The sequence below is a fragment of the Malaclemys terrapin genome, chromosome 3 (genome assembly GCF_027887155.1).
Source record: "Malaclemys terrapin pileata isolate rMalTer1 chromosome 3, rMalTer1.hap1, whole genome shotgun sequence".
In the NCBI taxonomy this organism is placed as follows: domain Eukaryota; kingdom Metazoa; phylum Chordata; order Testudines; family Emydidae; genus Malaclemys; species Malaclemys terrapin.
Window position 1 is genome coordinate 93,544,183 of NC_071507.1, and position 23,104 is coordinate 93,567,286.

Sequence of the window (23,104 nt, forward strand, 5' to 3'; positions counted from 1 at the left end):
ACTAAAGAGTCTCTTCTCTCCTGGAAGCACATCTGAGCCATTAGTGAGAGAGATGTGCATTCTAGGGCCCTGCTTTGGCAAAGACTTAACATGCTTCACTTTGGGCAATCCCACTTTGATAGTGCTACTCCCAGTGCATATAGTTAGGCACGTGGGTTAGGTCTTTGCCTGTTTGAGGCCTAGGTGGCACTTAAATACTCAAAGATTATTTTCTGGAGCTGGGGACTTCTGTCCCGCAGGGTGTGCTGGGGCTCCCCTGGGTTTGAAAATATTTACTGGAGCTCTGCTCCAGATGGGTCTGGCTGAATTTAAGCCCTGGGTCTTGGGTTGGGTATCTGAGTTCCATGTGGGGGTCCTCCCCCAACTCCTTGCAAGATCCAGGCCAGAGCTTAATTTGTAATGGAAGAGGTGCTAGGGCTCAAACCATTGTTTTATTTTCATAACTGAGGCGACAAGCCCTGAGATTGCTGGGACCAAACCTAGAAGTGCCAGGGCTCAGCAGTGCTGCCCTGCCAAACATTAAGCACGGCTCAGGCCCTCTAAGGGAAAATGAGACCCAGGAAAAGGAAAGAAAAACCCCAGGGGAGACTGGTTAAAGAAAAAAAATGTAGGTGCTGGAAGTAGGGGGACTGCTGCTGCACCCCGTGGTTTGAAGTGGTTTCCATTATATGCAGGGTTTACAGTTTGGTTCATTGGCTCTCAGCACCCCCGCTATACATATGGAAGAAAGCCATTCCTGGGGACGGGTCCATGCCACAGTCCCTGCGCCCGCTCCCCTCTGCAGGCTATAACGCCCCGCTCTGCAAACCCATCCGTGCAGAGGCCCAAAGCACTTGTGGAGTCGCGTGGGCGCCGGCCCGGCCCTTCTCAGGAGTTTCACTTCAGCCCCCGCTTGGGCTGGAAACAGCTGCACACGCAACCTGAGCAACTGAGCCACCGGCCGCTCCCCGCCCGCCTCCGCTGGGCGAAGCCGGGAGAGGAAAGGGGGCAGAGCCGGGGGCGGGGCCGGCTGAGGCCGCCGCAGCAGAGCCGGGACGCGCGGCCGAGGCGGGGGAAGCACGTGGAGGAGGAGCCCGCGGGAGGCAGGCGGAGCTGCTGGAGGGGGGCAGCCCGCCCAGCCGGGGAGCGGGGATGGGTGCTTGAAAGGGGAATCTGTGGCCGGAGGAGGGAGAGCGGGACAAGTGGCTGGGGCGAGCGTGCCCCGCTGGCGCAGGCTTCCCGGCAGGGACCTTTGTGGCGCGGCTCAGCCCGACGGGAGAGCGCCCAGCATGGAGCCCGTTACCAAGTGGAGCCCAAAGCAAGTCGTGGACTGGACCAAAGGTAAGAGAGAAACTCAGCCGGGCTCGCCCCGCTCAGGGGAGCAGCCAGGGGTCCCACGCGCGCACCGCTGTTGGCACAAACTTTCTGTGTCAGGGAGCAGCTGTCTGGAGGGGACTTGCCGTGTCCCGCCACCCCCTGTTTCTGCCGGGGACGTGGGGCGCTGCCGAACAAGTTCTCACTCGTCCTCTTCAACGCGCTTTGTGAAGCCCGGCCGCCTGCTGCCTCCCCGGCTCTGTACTACCCCTTCCAGGGACTTGCTGCAAGCGAACACCCCGCCTCCAGACATGTTGTTTTGCGGCTTGCTGGGGGAGCCTCGGCTGTGGAGTTAATGCTGTTAGTAGTTCTCGCCGCCTCCTGCTTTTGTATACACAAGTGCTCGTGCTACACAGCTCTGGCCTCCTGCTGGTCTCTGTGCAACGCTCCAGTTGCTGGTGGTTGGCGTACCGTGACTCTTGTGTGATCCTTTTGAAGAACCCTGAAATGCGCATTAAATAACACTCTAGAAGCGTGGGGCTCCTGAATGCCTGGCTAAGCAGCAGTAGTTAGGCTTTGAGCCACTCAAGCCCCCAAGGGAGGAGAGGAGCTGATAAAATGACCCAACTTTGCAACTTGAAGGATATGTTTGATGTTGACTCCAAGTCAGTCTCCTGGGCAGGAAAAGTTATTTTCCATGAGTGTGTGTAAGCTTGGCACTACTTGTTTAGGATTTCCAGAATCCTGCCGGAAACCTGGCAGTTTGCTGGGAGATTTCCAGTCCTCTTACATGGCTTTGGTCTCCTAGCTCCATAGTTCAGAAACCAGCAAAGTTATAGTATTATTTTTGGGGAAGAGTACATTTTGACCTGGATTGCTTTGCTTTGCGTTGAGATTGAGTTGCATGGTACTTTGTGTGTGTGTGTGTTCTTTAATTGGATTCTGTCCATTGCTCAGTCCCTTTGTCCCTTTCACTTGTGGTCATATTCTTTTGTTCAAAGAATTTTACAAGTATTATGTGACTCATTCTGCAAAGTTCTAAGCAAAGCCAATTACTCTCAAAAAAGGCATGGAGTTTGTATAATTTTGATGGAAAACTGCAACCAGCTCTAGTAAGCAAGAATTATTAATCCCATTTTACAGATGGAGAAACTAAGGAAGTTAGTGTTAGAGCTGGGTTTGGAATGCTGAACTCTAGATTCTGACACTATACCACCCATCTCTCTCATTTATCCATCAAAAGTTCCTACCCCATTTTGAGGCTTCATCAGCATGTTGACATAGCTGTGGGAAGCTTCAGTGTAGCTGTTGTATCTGAAAAGAGTGCAGAGCATCTTCAAAGCTGAACAAATGGGCAAATTTTTTTTCTGGACAATGGGGAGGCAGGCACCTGGAGAAGTCACAGTGCAACCAGACAGCCCTATGTTTGCAGCTGCAGGATGCCATAACTTTGTGATCACTCTGGATTTTTTGTGTGATCGTCTCTAACCCCTTGGCAACACTGTTTTGGAAAGGCAACTTTAAAGTGTTAATGCAGAGGTGGGCAAACTAAGGCCCACAGGACTCTCCTGCCCAGCCCCTGAGTTCCTGGCCTGGGAGGCTAGCCCCCACCCCATCCTTGCTGTTCCCCCTCTCCTGCAGCCTTAGCTTACTGCGCCGCTGGCGCAATGCTCTGGGTGGCGGGGCTGCGAGCTCTTGCCGGGCGGCGGGGCTGCAGAGCCGTGGCCTAACCCGGTGCTCTGTGCTGTGTGGTGGCATGGCTGGCTCCAGGCGGGTGGTGTGGCTGCCTGTCCTGGCGCTCTGGGCAGCGTGGCTGTAGCGCCGCCAGCCACTGGTGCTCCAGGCAGCGTGCTAAGGGGGCAGGGAGCGGGGGGGTTGGATAGAGGGCGGGGGAGTTTGGGGTGGTGGTCGGGGTGGTCAAAGGGCTGGGTACAGGGGGGTTGAATGGGGGCAGGAGTCCTAGGGGAGCAGTCAGGAAGGAGAGGGGGAGTTGGATGGAGCAGCGGGGGGGGCAGTCAGGGGCAGGGGTTCCGGGGGCGGTCAGGGACAAGGAGTGGTTGGATGGGGCAGGGGTCCGGGGGGGGGGCAGTTAGGAATGAGAGGAGGGGTTGGATGGGGCGGTGGGAGTCAATCAGGGGTGGGGGGGTCTGGGGGCTGTCAGGGGTGGGGGGGTCTGGGGGCTGTCAGGGGACAGGGTGGATTGGATGGGGCAGGAGTCCGGGGAGGGGAGGGGGGCATCGGATAGGGGATGGGGGCTGGGCCACGCCTGGCTGTTTGGGGAGGCACAGCCTACCCTAACAGGCCCTCCATACAATTTCAGAAACCCGATGTGGCCCTCAGGCCAAAATGTTTGCCCACCCCTGTGTTAATGTTTTGCCTTTTTGTTTTTTTCATAGTCAAATTCTGGCAGCTCTAGTTTGACTTACGAAATGGATCATAAAGTAAAGACAGAAATCTTGTCACATCATAGAGTATTTTACCAGCTGCTGTTGTACATTGCAATGTGCTACACAGAGAGGAAAATGATTAAGAATTGGGTGAGAGCTTCATTTCCTGCAACCTATCATTTGACTCTCTTTTTTTGAGAGTTTATACATTATATTGCAGGGTTCACTTGTTAGATGGAATTGATATAGTAAGATGGATCAAAATGTTCTGTTGGCATCAAGCTGATTTGAAGCTATGATTACTGTCCTTGTGAAGAGAAAGTTTCCCATTGACCAGAAGCCCTCAGTTAAGCATCTTAATGCTGATTGAGCTGCATAGCTGTGGTCAGTTCTTGGCAACTTTGTCTGAAGACTAGATAGATTTGGAAGCCATGCTAGTGTTTTGATATAGGACGGCATGGGTAATTTCAGCATTTGTGAGTGTGAACTCATGTAAGAATGCTACAGCATCTATGATGACAGGGCATGCAAGCAGCCTCTATGAAAGAGAATGCTGTAGAAATGTGATGTAATGCATAACTTCCCAACACAAATAACTTCCATAGAAAGATCTGTTTCTTTTAGTGGTGTCGATTTAAAAGAAGTGCATTGTTTTTATGAAATATGTCTTGCTTTGTCACATGGAATATTTACCTAACACATTCTTTCCTCTTCACTAGTCTCTCTCCTGCATTTTATCTTGGCATTGAAAGTTTATTGCCTTACTTGATAAAGGGATAAATCTGCTAATCATTTGAAAAGGTTTTATTGTATGCCTTAAGTAAACTTGGTTTGTTTTCTTGCATAATTTATTTTAGCTTGTCTATTCCTTTTAACAGGTCACTCTTTACTTGGGCTCTCACTTAATTAGTATTACACAGAATAATCAAGGCCTGGTTGCAGTTTAATCATCTGATTGACACTAAGACATGTGCTTTGAAACGAAGAGGCTCATAGGAGTGAATAAATTAAAGACTCTGTCGTTGATTTTCAATTTCACAGTGTGAATTTGACCTCTTAACTTCACGTCAGAAATCTCCTTCTGGTACCACTCCATGCATGACAATTTTGTAATAAGGAAGTAGGCAGGGAAAAAGTGTTTTTTTTTTTTTTTTTTATGGGTACACGTTAACTTCTGTCATTGCATCTGAATGTCAGAGTTGGCACTTAAAAGCCTGTAAATAACTGGGTAATAGCCCATGTTGGCACAATGTTTCATGTTTAATTTTTAATCCCGAATAATCCAGAATAAGTCTGCCTTTCAGCCCATCACTGTCAGATTTTATTTCTGACCAAAGATTAATATTTTAAGTTTTATCCTGTGATTACTATCGCTCACAAAGCTTAGGACTGTTTTCTAATTACAGCATGCATCTTCCCCCCTCACCCCCCCCCCCCCCCCAAAAAAAAAACCCAAACAAACAAACAAAAACCAATCCTCCAAGCCTATAACTAGGTTTGGAAGGATTAGATTTTTATCAGTAAACGTTGGTAAACATCAACTTCACTGTCCACTCAAACTCATGAAAAATATTTCTATCAATCAAAATGTATAGATAGGCAAAGTAAGAGAAATGCTACTTGAGAACTTATTAACATTTGATTTTAAGGATACTTTATATATTTTGACATATGATGTTAACAGTTTGTATGTTAATGGTTATAAAGGTTAAACGTTTTGAATTACAGTGTCTGCTCTCATTAAATAATTATCTGACTTGCCAAAACTTTCACAGTTGTGGGAAATTAAAATTGGGGGGAGGGATAGCTCAGTGGTTTGAGCATTGGCCTGCTAAACCCAGGGTTGTGAGTTCAATCCTTGAGGGGGCCACTTGGGGATCTGGGGCAAAATCAGTACTTGGTCCTGCTAGTGAAGGCAGGGGGCTGGACTCGATGACCTTTCAAGGTCCCTTCCAGTTCTAGGAGATGGGATATCTCCATTAAAAAAAAAAAAAAAAAATGCTTACAAATAAACAGCAATAATAGTACAGGTATTCCTTTTATAGTTTTGATGGGTGTTTGTTTAGGTATATGTGCGCCACTGAGTAATAGCTAAAATAATCTTCAGCATAGCTGAACAGACAGGACTGTCTGAGGAAAAACTGCTTGTGTTTTGGTGCTCTGTTCTACCTGTACTCAGAACTGTGATGGCATAGAGATGAATCATGACAAAATGGTATAAATAGATGCAATGGGGGAGGGCAGTTCTCAGTGGAGGATTCAGGTTAGCAGATACTGATGCATTTAGACGAGGATTAATACACTTCAGAAAATGTGGGGAATAAGGGGTATAACCATTTGGATCTGGCTAATCCCATTTGGAAGCTCATCAGGAGACTGTGAAAGAGGTTTTCTTTTCTACTAAAGCCTCATCAGCTTCTAATTCTTCTGGAATTCCTTTCTCCTTTTAAAAGAAATCCAACAAAACAACCAAACAAAACTTATAGTATAAGTATCAGTAGAGGCACTTAAAGTAAATTTGACTTTCTTTTTTTGGAGGGGGGGAAGAAGTGTGGCTAGGGTATGTTTTCTGGCTTTTGCACTTGGATTTATTGACAGGCTAACTATTGGCCTAAGAGATGATGATATAGAAGCTTATATTATAGGATTTAAATTGATTTTGAATATGGGCTTTAGGTGCGCACAGTTTTATATAAATGTGTGTATGGCCTTATTGTTGATCATCAAAGTTTAACAACTGATATAGACCAGTTACTGTCACTTGCTGCCTCTTGTTGATTGACTAATACTCCATGATTCTCCTGGACAAGTGTATTAATATAAATGTTTTTGTGATTAAAGTGGGCTGAATTTACAGTACTGGACACTGCATGCAGTAAAAGCAGAACCATGCTAGCTAGCTAAATTTGGTTGAAAATAACAAGGTTTGATACATGTCTTCATCATGGCTTCATTGTTCAACATGCACAGAATTTTTCTCTGAGCTGTGCTCAAGACTACCCTCTGACAAGTCTGTAGTGCTGCTTCTGAATATTTGTAATGATAGCTGAAAACCATATTTCTTTTGTGTTTGCTTAGTGTTTGAAAACTGTTTGGAGCATGCTTACTGGCCCTAGTGAGGACAGTGCTTCGGACTGCTCTTCTCTGCTTAAAGGAAAAAGTCCAGAGTGGCTGGGAAGCTTTTCTGCTCTGACCCACAAACTTGCCCCAGAATAGGGTTGAGGCCCACCTTTTGCAGTGAGAGCATACTTCATTGTCTAGGTCAGTAGGCCCCTTGAATCACTATGGAGACTGCTAGGATGGGTCATACCAGTTGTCGTGTAGTCACCTGTTCACTGGAAACTGATTGATTATTCTGCGGTCAACAACCCGTCTTACATACATTGTCTGACCAGCCATTAGATAAGAGTGAATTCTGGTTCCACTGAAGTTGGTGGGAGTTCAACCACTGACTTCAAGGAACTGAGGATTTCACTCTCAGGGCTTCAGTGCAGAATCAACTCCATGCTCTTAGACGTTGTCCCTAACCTGATTTCTGTTGATAAACACATCCTTTCACCCAAGTGTGTTGTTGCTTTTATTCGAAGGGCAGTTGGTCTATCCTAGGGTATTCAAAGTACTGCTTATGCTCCAACTGGTAACCTGCTCACTCTGCAATGTAGGCACAGGCTGAACCACTCAAGTGCTGATAGTCTTTCAGTGCCTTCCCGCAATTTCCCTGTGTGCTCAGAAGGACGGCCAAGTTCTACCACTCTTCACTGTGAACGAATCATAGCGTGGTTCAATCGCAGCCCTAAAAACTGTGGGAAATGCTGCCAGGAGTCCTAGCGCCCTCAGATGAGTGAGTGCAGCACCTCTGTGGAAGCACTTGGCTATAGCTTTGCAGTGTGGCTGCTGTCACTCAAGGTAGGCCAACCTGGGTACTGATGACTGAGGCAACTGTGCAGTGAAGGCATACCCTTAGTCTCTTCCAATCTGGGATAGATTCCACCTAGTTACCAGGAGAGTTTACTGGCATAATCATACCACTATAGTTACACTAGTATGGCACTTGTGTGGACGCTTATTCTGGAATAAGACTGTCCATGTGGGGATTTATACTGGTACAACAATAGCGATATGATTTATTCTAGTAAATTTCCCTGTGTAGACAAGTTCCCGGAGGCCTCAGATCCAATCTTAGTCATTTTGTGTTCATTCTTCAGAAAAAATGTTGATAGAGAAGAATGTAGCTTTCTTTTTCTGACTTTATTTTTTATTTATTTATTTTTAACGGTGTGATTCTCTTTTGTGTAAAAGAAGCATAGTTGCTATTACTTCTTCCTGGAACAAAAAGGAATATCCTCTATATATTTCTTTTTTAGTTCTATATAGCCATGTTCTTCTCTAGCTTTTGACATGCCTATATTAATTGTGACTTCAAACCAAACTGCATACAGCAAAGATAGTGTGACATTATACTGGAGAGTAGACTCTTTCATTGTGTATCTCTGTTATTACAAAATGGATTATATGTTACAATTCTAGACTCAGGTAGCCCTGAACCAAGATGACATTTCTTTCTTTTACTGCAGTTCAGGTTTAGTCACTCAGTGCATTTACTCTTGGGTGTCATTAGCTTCTGCCCTCTGGTATGTCATAAACTACTCTGATTTTTGTTCTTGGTACCTGCAAATACAGTTGTACTAAATATGTCTTAATGCATTTCCTTTCTTTTTCTGTTTTCTTACTCGTTAGCAGCAATTCATCTTGAGAGGCTCCTCTTGACTATTTAAAGCTCTTTGTGTTTTATGTTGCTTAACTTACAACTTGGAAAAGGTCACTTGTACCACAATTGTTTATGCTACTAAGTTGGAAACCATAGCTGGAACAATTATGAATGGCACATGGGCACCCAACTTCTCTAAGCCCTCACTTTTTGTAATGCTCTCTTGGGAAAACTGAATAATGTTGAAAGGTACCAAAATATTTTTAAGCACAATATTGTGGGTATTATAGATTTTTACTTGCAAGTACTTGCATCTCCATTCTTCTGACTTGAAAGTGACCTGTAGTTGGGCTGCAGAAGAATTTGTTTTTCATGTTTAGAAATAATTAAGAGGTTTTGTGTAATAGACCAGGAATAAGGGGGGATATGATAGAGGTATATAAAATCATGAGTGATGTGGAGAAAGTGGATAAGGAAAAGTTATTTACTTATTCCCATAATACAAGAACTAGGGGTCACCAAATGAAATTAATAGGCAGCAGGTTTAAAACAAATACAAGGAAGTTCTTCACGCAACGCACAGTCAACTTGTGGAACTCCTTGCCTGAGAAGGTTGTGAAGGCTAGGACTATAACAGAGTTTGAGAGAACTGGATAAATTCATGGTGGTTAAGTCCATTAGTGGCTATTAGCCAGGATGGGTAAGGAATGGTGTCCCTAGCCTCTGTCTGTCAGAGGATGGAGATGGATGGCAGGGGAGAAATCACTTGATCATTGCCTGTTAGGTTCACTCCCTCTGGGGCACCTGGCATTGGCCACTGTCGGTAGACAGGATACTGGGCTAGATGGACCTTTGGTCTGACCCGGTACGGCCTTTCTTATTTTCTTAGGAAATGGCTTCGAATGGATACAATCTTGGCTGAAAACAAACAAAAAAGTCTCTACTTTTAGCTTTTTCTGTAACAGATGACACACAGCCCTCAGAAATGCAGTTCAAAAGGGTATGTGTGTATACACTTATATAGAGAATTCCTACAGTTTTGCAATCAATTTTTTTTTTTTTTTTTTTAAATATCACAGTCCCTGGACCTGTCTGGAGTGAGCTGTTTTCTTGCAGGTGTGCTGCCCCCAGGAAACAAAAACAGACAATGACTACTATTAACCAATAATCCTAAACTCCAGGGAAGTTCAAAAGAAGTGACTTGACCTAAATTCCCCTCCCAAAATATCAGGCAGCCACTCAGTTTTCTCTTCGTCTATTGCATTTTCTTGTTGCAATAGAACTTGCATAGATAGGGAAATGTCACAGATTACAAGTATTAATGAATTAATCCAAATAATGGTCCTGTTAATTGACTTAATGAATCAATAATACTTGTATTTAATATTCATAATGGTGTTATCTGACCTGATTTGTAGGCCTGTCCTGCAGGCCATCCCTGGCTGTTTCCCACATCTTAAATGTTATGCTTTCCTGGGCTGTTCGCAAGCAGGAGAATATGGGTTGCAGGTCAGCCTGCTCGCCACTATGGATGCTATTCTTGCTGAGAAGTCAGCTTCTCTGTCTCCTTCTCTGACTGTTCTCCCCCTGCTGATCCCAGCCACATGGAGCAGTGGGGTGGCAAGGAGATGGCTTAGGCAGGAGAAATGGGAAGCTCTTATGGGGACCAGGGGCTAAAATGGGCTGCCTTGAAGCAACCCATTATCCATCTATAGTACTTACATGGCCCCAGTTGTCATAGTATCTGAGCTGCTCATGATTTCCTCTCCTCTCTCTTTTTTAAACTGTTTGTTTAGGGAGTAGTGACAGAGTCACAAATCTTTGGTATGTAAATATCAGAAACAAAACAGTCTTTACAATAGCGAGCTTTTGTTTAGAGCCATTGTATAGTAACGTCATCAGATCTTTCCATAGAGCAGGGTGTTACCCTATTACAGAGTGTGCCTCCTTTCAACACTAATGAGGTCATTTCTAGTGATTTTTATCAGGGGCAGAGATTGTGAGGAGTATGCAGGGGCATTCTTCACCCCCCCCCCCCATGGATACATCACAGAGGTAATGTGTGGGGGTGAAGGCAGATTTCCCTTTTCTATTTGGCTCTATTTTCTCCCTGCAGAAGAATATTCAGGGGGTGGGTGGGGTGTGAGCGGTGTCATTGCCAGGTGCTCTGTGTGTCCAGGTCACTTTCCCCACCTGGGTTGCTAAGGGGAAGGTAGGAGAGCAGCACCTAATGCTCACAGCAGAGCTTCAGCTTGGGGCCATTTCAGTTTGATTACCTTATAAAGTAAGAGACTTGCCCCAGAAACACAGGCATCTAGACATTCTAATCAGAACCAGTTACATTGTAAGAAAGTGAACATAGATCTGAGCTGCTCCCAAGTGTCTGAGTAGTGTACAGCATTGACTGTGTCAAGCCCAGGAGAGTGACAGAGTGAACAGAGAAGGTTAAATGTGAATGCAGTGTGCTTAGGCAGATGGGCAAAGGGGACAGCTTTAGTGATGGATTTTTGTGTGTGCATTGCACGTTTATGTATTGATAAAACCAGGGAGACGTTATTAATAATTAAATGAAAGTGATTGGTTCCGTTTATTCAAGCATTTGTTTTTATGCTAATGTTGATTTTTAAGTGGCAGCTGGTAGACATGGCAAATAATTAAGGGTGATTAAATAATGAACGTAAACTATATTTGTGATTTCAAGTACACTGTAATTTAAGTACCACTAACAATCAGTAAATCCAGAAGTTAGACCTGTACCTATTATTAATAGTATTAAGCCCCCTGCCTTCCCAAATATAGAAGTCAAACTATGCCTATGATTTTTATTAAATTGAGTGAAATCTCTGATAGATATTTAACATACTATTCAAAATAATGGGAAAGCGTGTTTTTTTTTTTTTTTTTTTTTTGTGATGGTGAATGTACTTTGAGTATTGAATAAAAGGTAACCAAGTATCTCTTTGTTCTGTTTATTTTGCTGGATATGTAATTGGTGGGTCCAATTTTTCCATAACAACCACCTCCCATACTTTTTGAACCATTCCTCTGCAGTTGGACTACATGATTTTTCTAATGTAGTTATCCTCATCATCCCTGTGAAGTAGGGCAATGCTGTTATCCCCATTTTGCAGATGGGGAATTGAGGCTCATAGAGACTAAGACCATGTCTATACTAGAGAGCTTACAGTGTGGCACAGCTGTACTGATGCAATTGTAGCCCATGCAGCTGCTTTATGCCAATGGGAGAAAGCTTTCCTGTCGACATAATTAAAGCACCCCCAATGAGCGGTGAGCATGTCAGTGGGAGAGTGTCTTCTACTGACATAACACTGTTTACACCGGTGCTTCTGTCTGTGTAACTTACATTGCTCAGGAGTGTGTTTTTTTTCACACCCCTTAGTGAAACAAGTTACACTGACAAAAGAGCTAGTGTAGATATAGCTTAAGTGACTTGCTTAAGGTCACAGAGGAAGTCTGTGGAAAAGCAGAGAATTGAATGAGTCTCCTGATTCCCAGGTTAGCACTCTTCACTGCTGGGCTATGCTTCCCTCCCACCCAGCACCTGTTCCCCCTCAAATCCTCTGATTATCTGAGGCTTCCCATAGACCCTCCCCTGCCCATCTCTTAAGTGGGGTACACACACCTGCCCACATTTGCTCCCTGACCAGACAGAGGAGTGTTGCAAGGGAAATCTGGTGTCATCTTGACTTTTTGCCCTGGCACTAGGGCATATGCATGTGCACGATCTGTCTGTGAATGGTGGGATGCTGGCATATTAGGATTTGTTTAGTCTGTTTAAAAAAAAAAAAAAAAAACCACACACACCAAAAAGTAGATAACAATTTAAAAAGACTCTGCAAACAAACTTCTTGGGGGCAGGGCCAGTGTCATCTGTGTTTGCACAGTGCCCAGAGCCTATTGTAGGTACTTATATGGTCCCTCATTACTGTAGCATGTGAGCACCTAACAATCTTTATTGTATTTATCCTGACAGTATCCCCGTGAGTTGGGGAAAGACTATTACCCTCATTTTACAGACAGGGAAATGAGGGACAGAGAAACTAAGAAACTTGCTCTGCTTTGGCAGAGGAGGAAGTTTAACCTGGCTCTCCTAAGTCTCTGGCTACCTTCTTAACCACTGGACCATCCTTCTTCTTTGTGTTAGACCTCTAGGTCAGTGGGTCTCAAACTTTTTTTTTTTTTACTGGCGACTCCTTTCACACCGCAAGCCTCTGAGTGTGACCACTCCCTGCAATAAGTTAAACATACCGTTTAATATATTTAACACCATTATAAATGCTGGAGGCAAGCGGGGTTTGGGGTGGAGGTTGACAGCTCGCAACCCCCCCCATGTAATGACCTTGCAACCCCCTGAGGGGTCCCGACCCCCAGTTTGAGAACCCCTGTGCTGCCATAATACTGTATATATGGAGTGACATTTTGTCCAAACCAACCAGCTAATGTTGAGTGTAAAGAACTTAGCTTGACTGCATGTAGGACAGATGAAATATTGCTACTTGACAGACCTCAAGTTGGCCTGTAAGAAGGCAGGAAAGCAGCTGCCGAATAGATTCAAGGGTGACCTACTATACAGAGATGCTGTCAGGTGTTTTGTGCTATCAAGTTTCTGTTAATTCTAAAATTTATTGGTCTACTTATACTTTCAGAATGTTTCCCATTTTACCTTGATGGTATTCTTTGGACCCCCTTCCAGAGTTTAATTTTAATCCCTGCTATATCTAAAGTCATGCCTATTTTACAGAATTGGCCATAGAAGTGGAACTAGTTGCAACCTGGTTATCCCTGGACATGATAAAAACATATTGTCAGTGAAATACCTTCAGTTGTATGCTTTAAAATGTATCCTGTTAGAGAACTCTATTATATTCTTGATCCACCTGTTTTAAAAGTGATGCAAATCTTGTATTTTTAAGGCTCTCCTCAACTTGGTATCTAAGCATCAGATAGTGATCGTAGTAACATTGGTTAATTTTTTTTTTTTTTTTTAAAATGGCAGAGGATTTAGCTCAGTAAGAATTGGATTGAGACAAATCCCAAGGCAGTCTAATTGGAGAGGAATTCCAGCTCTCTGGAGACAAGTCACATGCCTGACATGCTTGGGGCCTTTTGTTCAATAGTCATTCACATAAATATTTACTTTCCAGATCCTGAACTCTTCTGAGAACTACGTATACTTCAGTTAATAGAACTTGGTTACTGGAGGAAATGCTGGATGATGAATGGACTGTCCATGTGTCTCAGACCCATCTTTATATGTTGTACATTCAACTAAATTCTTATTGGTCAATACTGTATCATTGTCAGGTTTCTAAGGATTAAATGTGTTGAAATTACAGCATATTAACAATTGGTAAATTCTACTCAACACCTGTTGTAGCTATACGAAAGAGCAGAATGAATTTTGGTAAAAAATGCTTAAAAGTCCAGGGCTTTGGAGCTGTGCTCTGCGCTCTGCTCCAGCTCCAGGCAAAAACCTGCAGCTCCATTGCTCCAGAGCTGCTCTGCGCTCCACTCCAAAGCCCTGCTTAAAACCATTGTGCCCTCACACAAAATTGCTAACTTCTGAAACCTCCGCTTACCTTGAGAGCATTCCCAAGAAGTGCTCAGCATCTTGCATGACTGGCCCTTTTGAGGTTTTTGCCTTGTGTGTGTTTGAGTGACTATTTTCTGCAAACTTCGGCATCCCACTGACACTAGAACACACACCACTAAAGAAAAATAATCTATGATAAATGTTGCCAGCAGAACATGTTTAAGCACGAACTGGTGCTACAGAAAGTTTGAGTACAACAGTAAGTGCACATCACATAAGTAAAGTGGACCAGGTTTCCAAATATTTAATATGAATTGCTGTTTTAAACATATAAAAGTCACAATGCTACTAGTCAACTTTCTTACAGTTAACAGCATTGCACATGTGCTTGTATGCAGGCAAGGTCTTTGGCCATATTGGGGAAGTAACAATCAGTGTGCGCCTCACCTTGGCTTTATGATATGGAATAATTAAAGGATAGGTAGGTAATTCTTTATAGCAACTATAAAAATATGGGAGCGAGGAAAGATTTGTACAGATCTTGTTTGATCTTAGAGTCAAACACACTGGATTCTAGTAAATCAAATTTCTAATGCTGTAGATGGCTAAATCATACTATGATGGGTTGCCTTCCTTTAAGGTGCCTCCTGATGTACTGGAACCCAGCCTGGGCCCCTTTTGCCCTGTGTTGATGAGCCAGGCTCTTAAGCCTCCTCTAGCGCGCACACACACAGGCAGGGAAACACCCAGCTGCAGAAAGACAGACACTGAGATCAGCTCTGGGAAGATTCCGCTTAAGGGACTTGCTCCAGCATGCAGGTGCCCTTGGACCCAAAGGTATACTGTCTTGCGCTGTATAGAAAGATCTGCATAGTGCAAGCTCATAAAAATTCGCCCCCTCCCTCAATTTGAAGAGAGAGATGCCTCCCCTCCCCCCCGCGATATGGATTGCACAAACTGGGTTATGTTATAAACAAGAAATAAGTTTATTAACTACAAAAGACAGATTAAGTGATTATAAGGGATGGCAAACAGAACAAAGCAGATTACCAAGCAAATAAAACAAAGCATGCAAACTAAGCTTGATTCACTAAAGAAACAGCCAATGATGCCAGCCATCATTGCTCACTAGTAACATTTTTTAACAAGTCTTTGGAGCTTTCTGCCATGCTGCCCCTCACGCTTGGGAAAAGTGCCTCATAAATAGCTGCAAAACAAACTCCTTGTTCTCCAAAAATCTCCTTAACTCTCTTGCTGTGATGCCTACAAATAACTTGACAATGATTAGGCTGCTGGTGTGTTGAGACCACTGCCTTTGTTGCTGACCAATATTGTCTTTGTTTCCTTGTACTCCTCAGTCTATCTCCACCTGTTGTCTCTTGTCTTATACTTCGATAGTAACCTCTTTGGGACAGGTACGATCGTCTTGTTCTGTGTCAGTACAGCACCTTGCACAATGGGGGTCTTGCTCCGTGACTGGGGCTCCTAGATATTACAGTAATACAAATAATAACCCTTTACTGGAGTCAGAACTCTGGTCCTAATAAGTGAAAACCTTTGTCTCTTTGTTGTAAGGAATGTATCCACAATTTGTTTTTAATTTGGGAGTTCAAACACTATTTAACTTTATTTTCATAAGTCTTGCTCTGCCATATTTAAGTGATTAGCAGCGGTTGATAGCTAGTGATTCTTATAGGAGAGGCATAAACAAAACATCTGGTGACAACTAGATTGTAGGGTTGCTCCTCATAAATGTTTCATGACATTTCGTAGTCATCTCCTAGATTGCTATCTCAAAGGCTGGTTATCTGTCAACTTCAGCAGCTTTTGCCTTACTGCATCATATTCTTTGACTAGCTCATGGACGTAACAGTAGCCGTGGCAGATTCCCACATATGTACATTATTCATATGTGCATCCACAAAGGGGAAAAATGTGAGTAATAGACCTCTTTGCAATCAACCAGAACAGTTCCACATGGTAGCAAGAGAGGAGGTTGCCCCATTTCTTCTTGGGAGCCAAGAGGCAGTTTTGCAACATTTACTCCTGCTTCCACTGTGGGAACAAGACCTCAGAGCCTTAATTACTGGAGTTCAGAAAAGGAGCTCTTGTGACTAATGAACGACTCCTTAAACCATAAAAATACATACCCTTTTGAACAGAGTGAGCTCTTAATTGCATGTTTAGGTGAAGGCCTTAGAGCAGGGGTTTGCTGTACCACAGTAACCACATGAAGTTACTGAGCACACAAACCCGATGTATGAGAAATACAAACAAGTAACGCACAGTATACTAATAGTTTTAAAACAAAATAAATTTGGGCTTGATCTGTATAAACTTACTATTTATTTTTTTAAAGATCAACAAAGGCCCTAGCTAGGTTTGCCAAAGTATATAAACATGTCTCTTCCTGGAAGAAAGGTGTTGACCTAATTTCCCTGGGCTGTGTAGCTGGAGCCTAAAATATTAAAGTATTAGTTGACCAGCCATGAAGGTAAATCCCTCCGAAGCATGCTTCAAAAGGAACTTTTTTTGGTTTCAATAACCCTTATGTTTTTATACCAAAGAGTATTGACATTGTAAGCGACTGAATTCCACACTTCTGTCTCTTTTTTCCTTAAAGGTAATTAACAACTCTGTCTTGAGTAACAGTTCTCCTATTAGCAATGGTAAGCAAGGACAACTACATGGCTAGAGGTTGGGTAAATGGGATGCGTAATCTATGACCAGAAGCTGTCACGGACGTCTGCCTAACTGACCTAAATGGAATTGGTTGGTTGGTTTTCAGTCTATTTGTCAGTGACCAGGTATTCATATCACAAAAGCCATTGCCACAGTTGGCATTAATTGCTCACTTGTTGGGAGTCTCGGCAAAGCAGTTACTTCTGGGGGAATTTTGCATCACTGTGCACGTGCAGAATACATGTCCCCTGCAGATATTTTTGCTTCCCTGCAGAAAAATGACTTTTGACAGGGAAGCTACAAGAGTGGTTACACGCCCCTCCCCGGCAGCACAAACAGGTTTGTTTGGGCACCAGGAACAGCAAGTAGAGATGTAAATCACTGCCGGGTGGGGAGGGCTGGGCAGTCGTGTGTGAGAGAGGGAGACACTCTGGCCTTGGCTACACTGGCGCTGTACAGCGCTGCAACTTGCTGCACTCGGGTGTGAAAATGCCTCCACCTGAGCGCAGCGAGTACAGTGCTGTAAAGCGGAGAGGTCTTGCACTCCCCGCGGAGAGGTCTCGCAGCGCTGGCGGTGCGACTACACTTGCGCTTCACAGCGCTGCCGCGGAAGCGCTGGGAAGTCCTGAGTGTAGCCAAGGCCTCTGTCCCTCTTGCTTGCTATGGCAGCACGCCCGGTGTGGAGGGGCAGGGCTTCAGGGTGTTTCTGAGGAGTTACGTGTGGGGCAGGCTCTGTCCCCCTCAGGCAGAGCAGAATGTAGCAGCCTCCCTGCTTAGTGAATTAGTCCCATTATCTTTGTGAATTCCCCAGAGTATAAAACAGGTGTAAAAGTTTTAAGGTTCCTTTACGTTGCCAGAGTGGTGTAAAAGACGGCATGGCCTTATAAATGCTTACGGTGCTTCAGTGATTTTAACTGGCCTAAATTTTTGGACTGAAGAATTTTCCTGTTAAAATGTATTCTATGAACTGTTTGCTACTGACCTTTCTGGAGATGGTCAGTAGCCAGTATAAATTGTGAGTTTTATCGCCCAGCCCTCACTTGCTCTTCAGTTGCTTATGTTGTAACACTGAGCATATGGCTGCACATATTTGTTGACTAAACTAGAAATAAAGGGTCAAACCTAGCTACATTACTATTAGGCAAGGGGGTTTGCTCCCAACTGCCTTTCTCCATCCATTGTATTGTAGTTGTCATAGAAATTCCTGTCCATTCCAGCTGAGGAATAAGGAGAGACGGACCCAGCTAATCAAGCAAGGAGCCCCGGGAGGGGCGATCCGTAGCTGACACTGCATATCTCCCTTCTACTTTCTCCCATGTGTACGTGACCAATTTGCCCCCTGGCAGTTAAGTAGAATAATTTTATTTCATAGTTTAAATAAATTACCAAAATTCTTGAAACCAGAGTGATTATATTGTCGTTTTGTCAAATAAAATATGCAGAATTTTAAAATACTGTGCACAGAATTTTTTAATTGTGCAGGATTTTTAGGCACAGAATTCCCCCAGGAGTAAGCGGTGAAGGATTTGAATGGGTTGGAAGCTGACCTATCTTCTCTGGCCTAGAATCGGTCCCTCCAGGTCATAGTATAGTATAGTGAAGCGTGCACTGCCATCACTGTGAGTAAATGGAAGACTGATTTGCTAGGGGTGACAGTCCAGTGTCTTTGACAAGCACTAAATTCACACATGCAAAGAAGGTGCAGGGGTGGGAGTTGAGAGAGGAAAAATGGTAATTGGAGAGATTTAGTTCCTGCATACTCAGAATCAACCAATACTTGTAATTCCATTAAACCCAGAATTGTAAACTCCTGGGATGGGGGGAAATTTCATACTTGTTTTCTGTTTCACGTGGGAGAGGTAGGAGTTCCATTGAGAGAGAGAACCATGAGTTTAAAAGATTGTACGTGGATAAAGTGATCTGGCAATATGCTATACAAACTTTCATTGTTTGTTTTGTGGGCAGCTTAGCTTTTCTTTCCATTCTCGATCATGCTATCTCTGGCAATCAAATGAATTGCTAATGAGGAAAAATAAGATGAGGGAAGTAATGCATTTTATCAAACTTCAATGCGATTTGATTTTTAAAGGTCTTATACAGCCTACTTTTGCTCTTAATGTTGTTCCACCTTATTCCTGAACACCTCTGCCTACTAATCCTCTTTCTCCTCAACATGCTTCCTTTTCCTCCTTATCCCAACCCTCTTCCTTATGCTCAAGCTTCCCTGCTGCTTCCCTCTAGATATCTAGCTTTCATCTTTTCCCCCGTTCTATTGAATGAACTGCCCAGTTATCTTATTTCCTTCTCTACTGGCATTCCTGTCATTGAAGCAATAGTTCCTGTTCCCTCTCTTCTTTGCTCTTACATAGTTAAGAGCCAGCCTGGCTGCCTCCTAGTTGTTTTCAAAGCTCTTTGCAGTGAAGAGCCCAGAGAGTGTAGAATCTCTGTGAGCTGAGGGGTGAAAACATTAGAACAAGGGAGGAGGAATGCCACGTGGCTAGCAAGTACTCTGTAGAACAGCAGTGGTTCATAGAGTGAACATGGTTTGGGAACTGCTGATACAGACTGAGTCTTTCATCATTCCACAGTTGGTGGTGGCCAAATTCATTATTATGTGGTTGCTGTTATGATGACAACTCTCAAACCAGTTAGTAGTATGTCCTCTTTCTAATGAATGGGATCCACTTTGCAGAAACCAGCATCACAACTGATACCCTTATTGAACCTGCCAGAAGGGAGGCCCAGGATGTAGTGGGAATGGCGACTGAATGATGCTCCTAGTGGCAGTCTCTCTAGCTCCATGCTGAAGCTCGTCACTGATGGGTTGTGGAATGCATCTATTACTGCTGCTTTGTTGCTGTTCTGTGGGTAGAAGCTTCAGTTTCCAGAGCTATCAGTTTGGCATCTTGCAAAAACATTCCTCTCTTTTTAAAACTACCACTAAAAATCCCTAGAAATCCTGACCTTTCACAAATAAAGGTTAGCTTGATATAAAGAAGGCCACTATAGGGCAAGTAAAGTGCATGGGAGAACAAAGCTGTTCAGTGATCAGTGTCCAGAAATCATTACATAAAATCAATAATCGTGTAATTCAGGTGCTAAATATGAGGTAACAAAGAATCCTGAAACCTCTTAAATGTCAAAGTGACTTTAGTCCTCTAACCTTGAAGTTCTCTTTGGTTTTAAATTCTCCTCTCCCAAAATAACATGTATGTTTGCACCAAAGTACTTGTAATCAGGCGCAGACTCACCCCTGTGGCACCTCCTGCTGGTCGTCCAGGGAATTAGCTCGCCAGCATCCAGCGCGCCCTCTGCAGGCCAGGTGTCCCGCCTGTCGCTGGCCCCCGTGTCCCTCCCGGACCCTGGTGCCCTTGGCTTAGGTGCTGCCCCCCTGGCAGTACCCCACTCTTTCTCTGGGTCTCCCCACCCAGGGGAACTCTGACCCCTTATCCCAATGTTGCCTCAGTCATGGCTACTGCCAGTCACCGTCTAGCCCCCGCGCGCTGGGGCATACTGCAGTCTATCAGCCAATCATCACCGGCAACAAGGGGTTTGGACTAGCTGCCTTTACCCACCCTCAGGCTGCCCCTCTGCAACCCCAGTACCTAAATGGCCTAAAACCAGGTCCTGCAGCCTGGGGAGTCACTGGCCTAGGGCTTCCCAGCCCTGCCTTACTCTAGGTCTCCGGGTGAGCTCCCTGTAGCCAGGCCTGTCTCTCTCTCCTGTCAGAGAGAGACTCCTCTGCTCTGGCTACCCTGGCCTTCTTATAAGGCTAAGTGGCTCAGTTTGGCGCATGGCCCCAGCTGCAGCCACTTCCCCAATCAGCTGGGGTTTTGCTCCTTTTTACCCAGGCCCAGCCCTCTGCAGGGCTTTTCCAACCCCTTCAGGGCTGGAGCGGGTGATCACCCCGCTACAGTACTACTTTGAGTTTATATTGGTACATGTGCGCCATTTGGCATGATGATCAATTTTGCATGATTTGGAACAGTGAAAATGTGAACATAGGCTGGAAATTTTAATATGATCACACCAATGTACAGGTTACCATCCAAAAATAAATCCTAGATTTTAGTTACCGTGGGTTCTTCATCTTTTCGGGTAGATTGATGCTTAGCTGAGACAAAGTGGGTAATGAGGAAACAGTCCAGTCTGCAAGTTTGTCGTCAAAATTAAATCTTTCCATATTGTTTGAATTCACAAAGCTCACAAAATTTCTGGATCAAACTTAATATCTTTTGATTAGCAGATACGTCAGTCACCATAAGTTTCCAAGCCTTTTAGTTTTATACAGACTTTATCCTCAACACATACCAGCTTTTAAAAAGTGATGTGTAGTTTTCAGGGTTAAAAACGCCCCCAAACCATCACTCTAATTTTGCTAGGGATTTTATAGCTTTTTACTTGTTTTGAGTTACTAGCACTAATAAAACCACTCTGTGATAGATGTGAATATTACTCCTATAAAAGACTGGGGGAAGGAGAGAGCTTAATATATTGTTCTAGCAACATGGCTTTCAACCTAGAAAATGTGTTAGAGATACAATACTGTTTTGTTAAGGAGAGTTAAAGGCAGCTAGGCTTGTTACAAAAAAGAGAACTAACAAAGCTATAAGTGTTTAGAATAGTAAACATGCAACATGGTTCTCCTTTTCCCACCTATCTACCATCCATTCTCCCTGTGTCTTGCTATTTTTCATCCAGGATCACGCTGCATTGGATTTTTTATGGAATTGTGTATCTTTTTTTATATAATAGAACGTTGTTATACAACCTACAATAGTTCTTGCATTGTGCTAGGGGTCCTGCTCCCCTCAAGTCACACTCCTGCTTAGGTCTGTACGTGCAACTCAGTATTTTGGGATAACTATATTAATGGATAATGTAGGACCTTTGACCACCAATAGAAGGCTAAATCAAATAGAAAATTTTGAATGACACTAAAAACCCCTAGTCATTAAACAACTAGAAGAACAATTGTATAAGAAACTGAAAGAGAAACAAGTTTTTTCTTTTAAGTGACTCTAGAAATAGGTAGAGGTGTAGGTGGATGGAGGATTGGATAGAAAACTAGGCCAAGGACCAGACCCCTTTCTTGTTTTCAGTGCTGATTGGCCTACGCTAGCTCTGTCTGGTTCTTACCTTTGGGATAAACTACTTCTTTGCAATGCAATGCTGCCCCTCCTCCTCCTTCCTCTTTCTCTAACATAGCGCTAAAATATGAAAATGGAGAATTCTGTTAATGTTATTAACATGTAAATATGACTATGTAAAAACTTTTTTGTTTGCTTAAGCCATATTCTGATTGGTAGTTATCCATGTCCTTAACGTTAAATAGCTGGAAGGGCTTCCCTCCGTAATTGGCCCTTAAAAGATGGTTCTGTATTAAATTACAAGTCAAGCAGACTGAGGAGAGCAGTTAGATTTGAGAAAAGCGACTGAAATGCTGCCTGTTAGAATCATAGAATATCAGGGTTGGAAGGGACCTCAGGAGGTCATCTAGTCCAACCCCCTGCTCAAAGCAGGACCAATTCCTAACTAAATAATCCCAGCCAGGGTTTGTCAAGCCTGACCTTAAAAACCTCTAAGGAAGGAGATTCCACACCTCCCTAGGTAACCCATTCCAGTGCTTCACCACCCTCCTACTGAAAAAGTTTTCCTAATATCCAACCAAACCTCCCCAACTGCAACTTGAGACCAAGTTGTTCCTGAAATGCTTAAGTTAATAGAAAGCTTCTCTTCCACCAACAGAATTTGGTCCAATAAAAGATACTACCTCACTCACCTTGTCTCTAGTAAGTTAATAGGTGATCTTTTGGTGATTGCTGCAACATTAAAATCAGAACTACTATTACTGTATTACTAGTAATTAACACTGAGGTTGTAGTAGTGGCAAGTGGCTCCAGTCAGGATCAGGGCCCCATTGTACTTGGCATTGTATACCACAAAAATACACAATGCCTGCCCCCCGGGATTAAACTATCAACCATTTATAGGATACCATATCTTCTCATATATGTGTGTAGTTAAGAATTCTGTGTTTGCACAAAATCTTAGAGAAAATGCCAATTAAAATGTTAAAATGACTATACAAAAAATTCCAGTTTCTAAAAAAGCCCCCTTTAAAGTAATGCCATTTAAAAAAAAAGGTTAAAAAAAATCCTGTTTGCATAAAGGTCTCTTCAGCAGGTGAAAAACAGACTGACTATACAGAGAGACAAAGAAACTGACTAGACACAAACTGTGCCTGTGTTTTTTCCCCCCGCCCCCAAAGATGGCAATGTTTCTGTGTGTGTGTGTGTGTGTGTGTGTGTGTGTGTGTGTGTGTAATTCAAAACTCTGGCAAGTCTTCCCTTGTATTAATATTATGGTGGTGACTCGAACTGGGTGTTACAAGTTTGTTTTAAAAGGTAGTATTAACATTTAAATTGTTACAACTCTGATTTGATGAGAATATTCCATTAAGCTGTATAGGAAGGTTCA

General features: G+C 43.7%; 1 protein-coding gene across 1 annotated transcript in view; it reads left to right on the plus strand.

Annotated features, from left to right (window-relative positions):
* The first annotated feature begins 1,095 nt into the window (after positions 1 to 1,095).
* The window catches only part of CNKSR3 (CNKSR family member 3), an 87,485-nt gene continuing 65,476 nt past the window's right edge, over positions 1,096 to 23,104 (plus strand). The window contains exon 1 of the mRNA XM_054022292.1: positions 1,096 to 1,320. Coding sequence (XP_053878267.1) covers positions 1,269 to 1,320 — 52 coding nt within the window. The 5' untranslated portion in view covers positions 1,096 to 1,268. The remainder of the gene's footprint in view (positions 1,321 to 23,104) is intronic.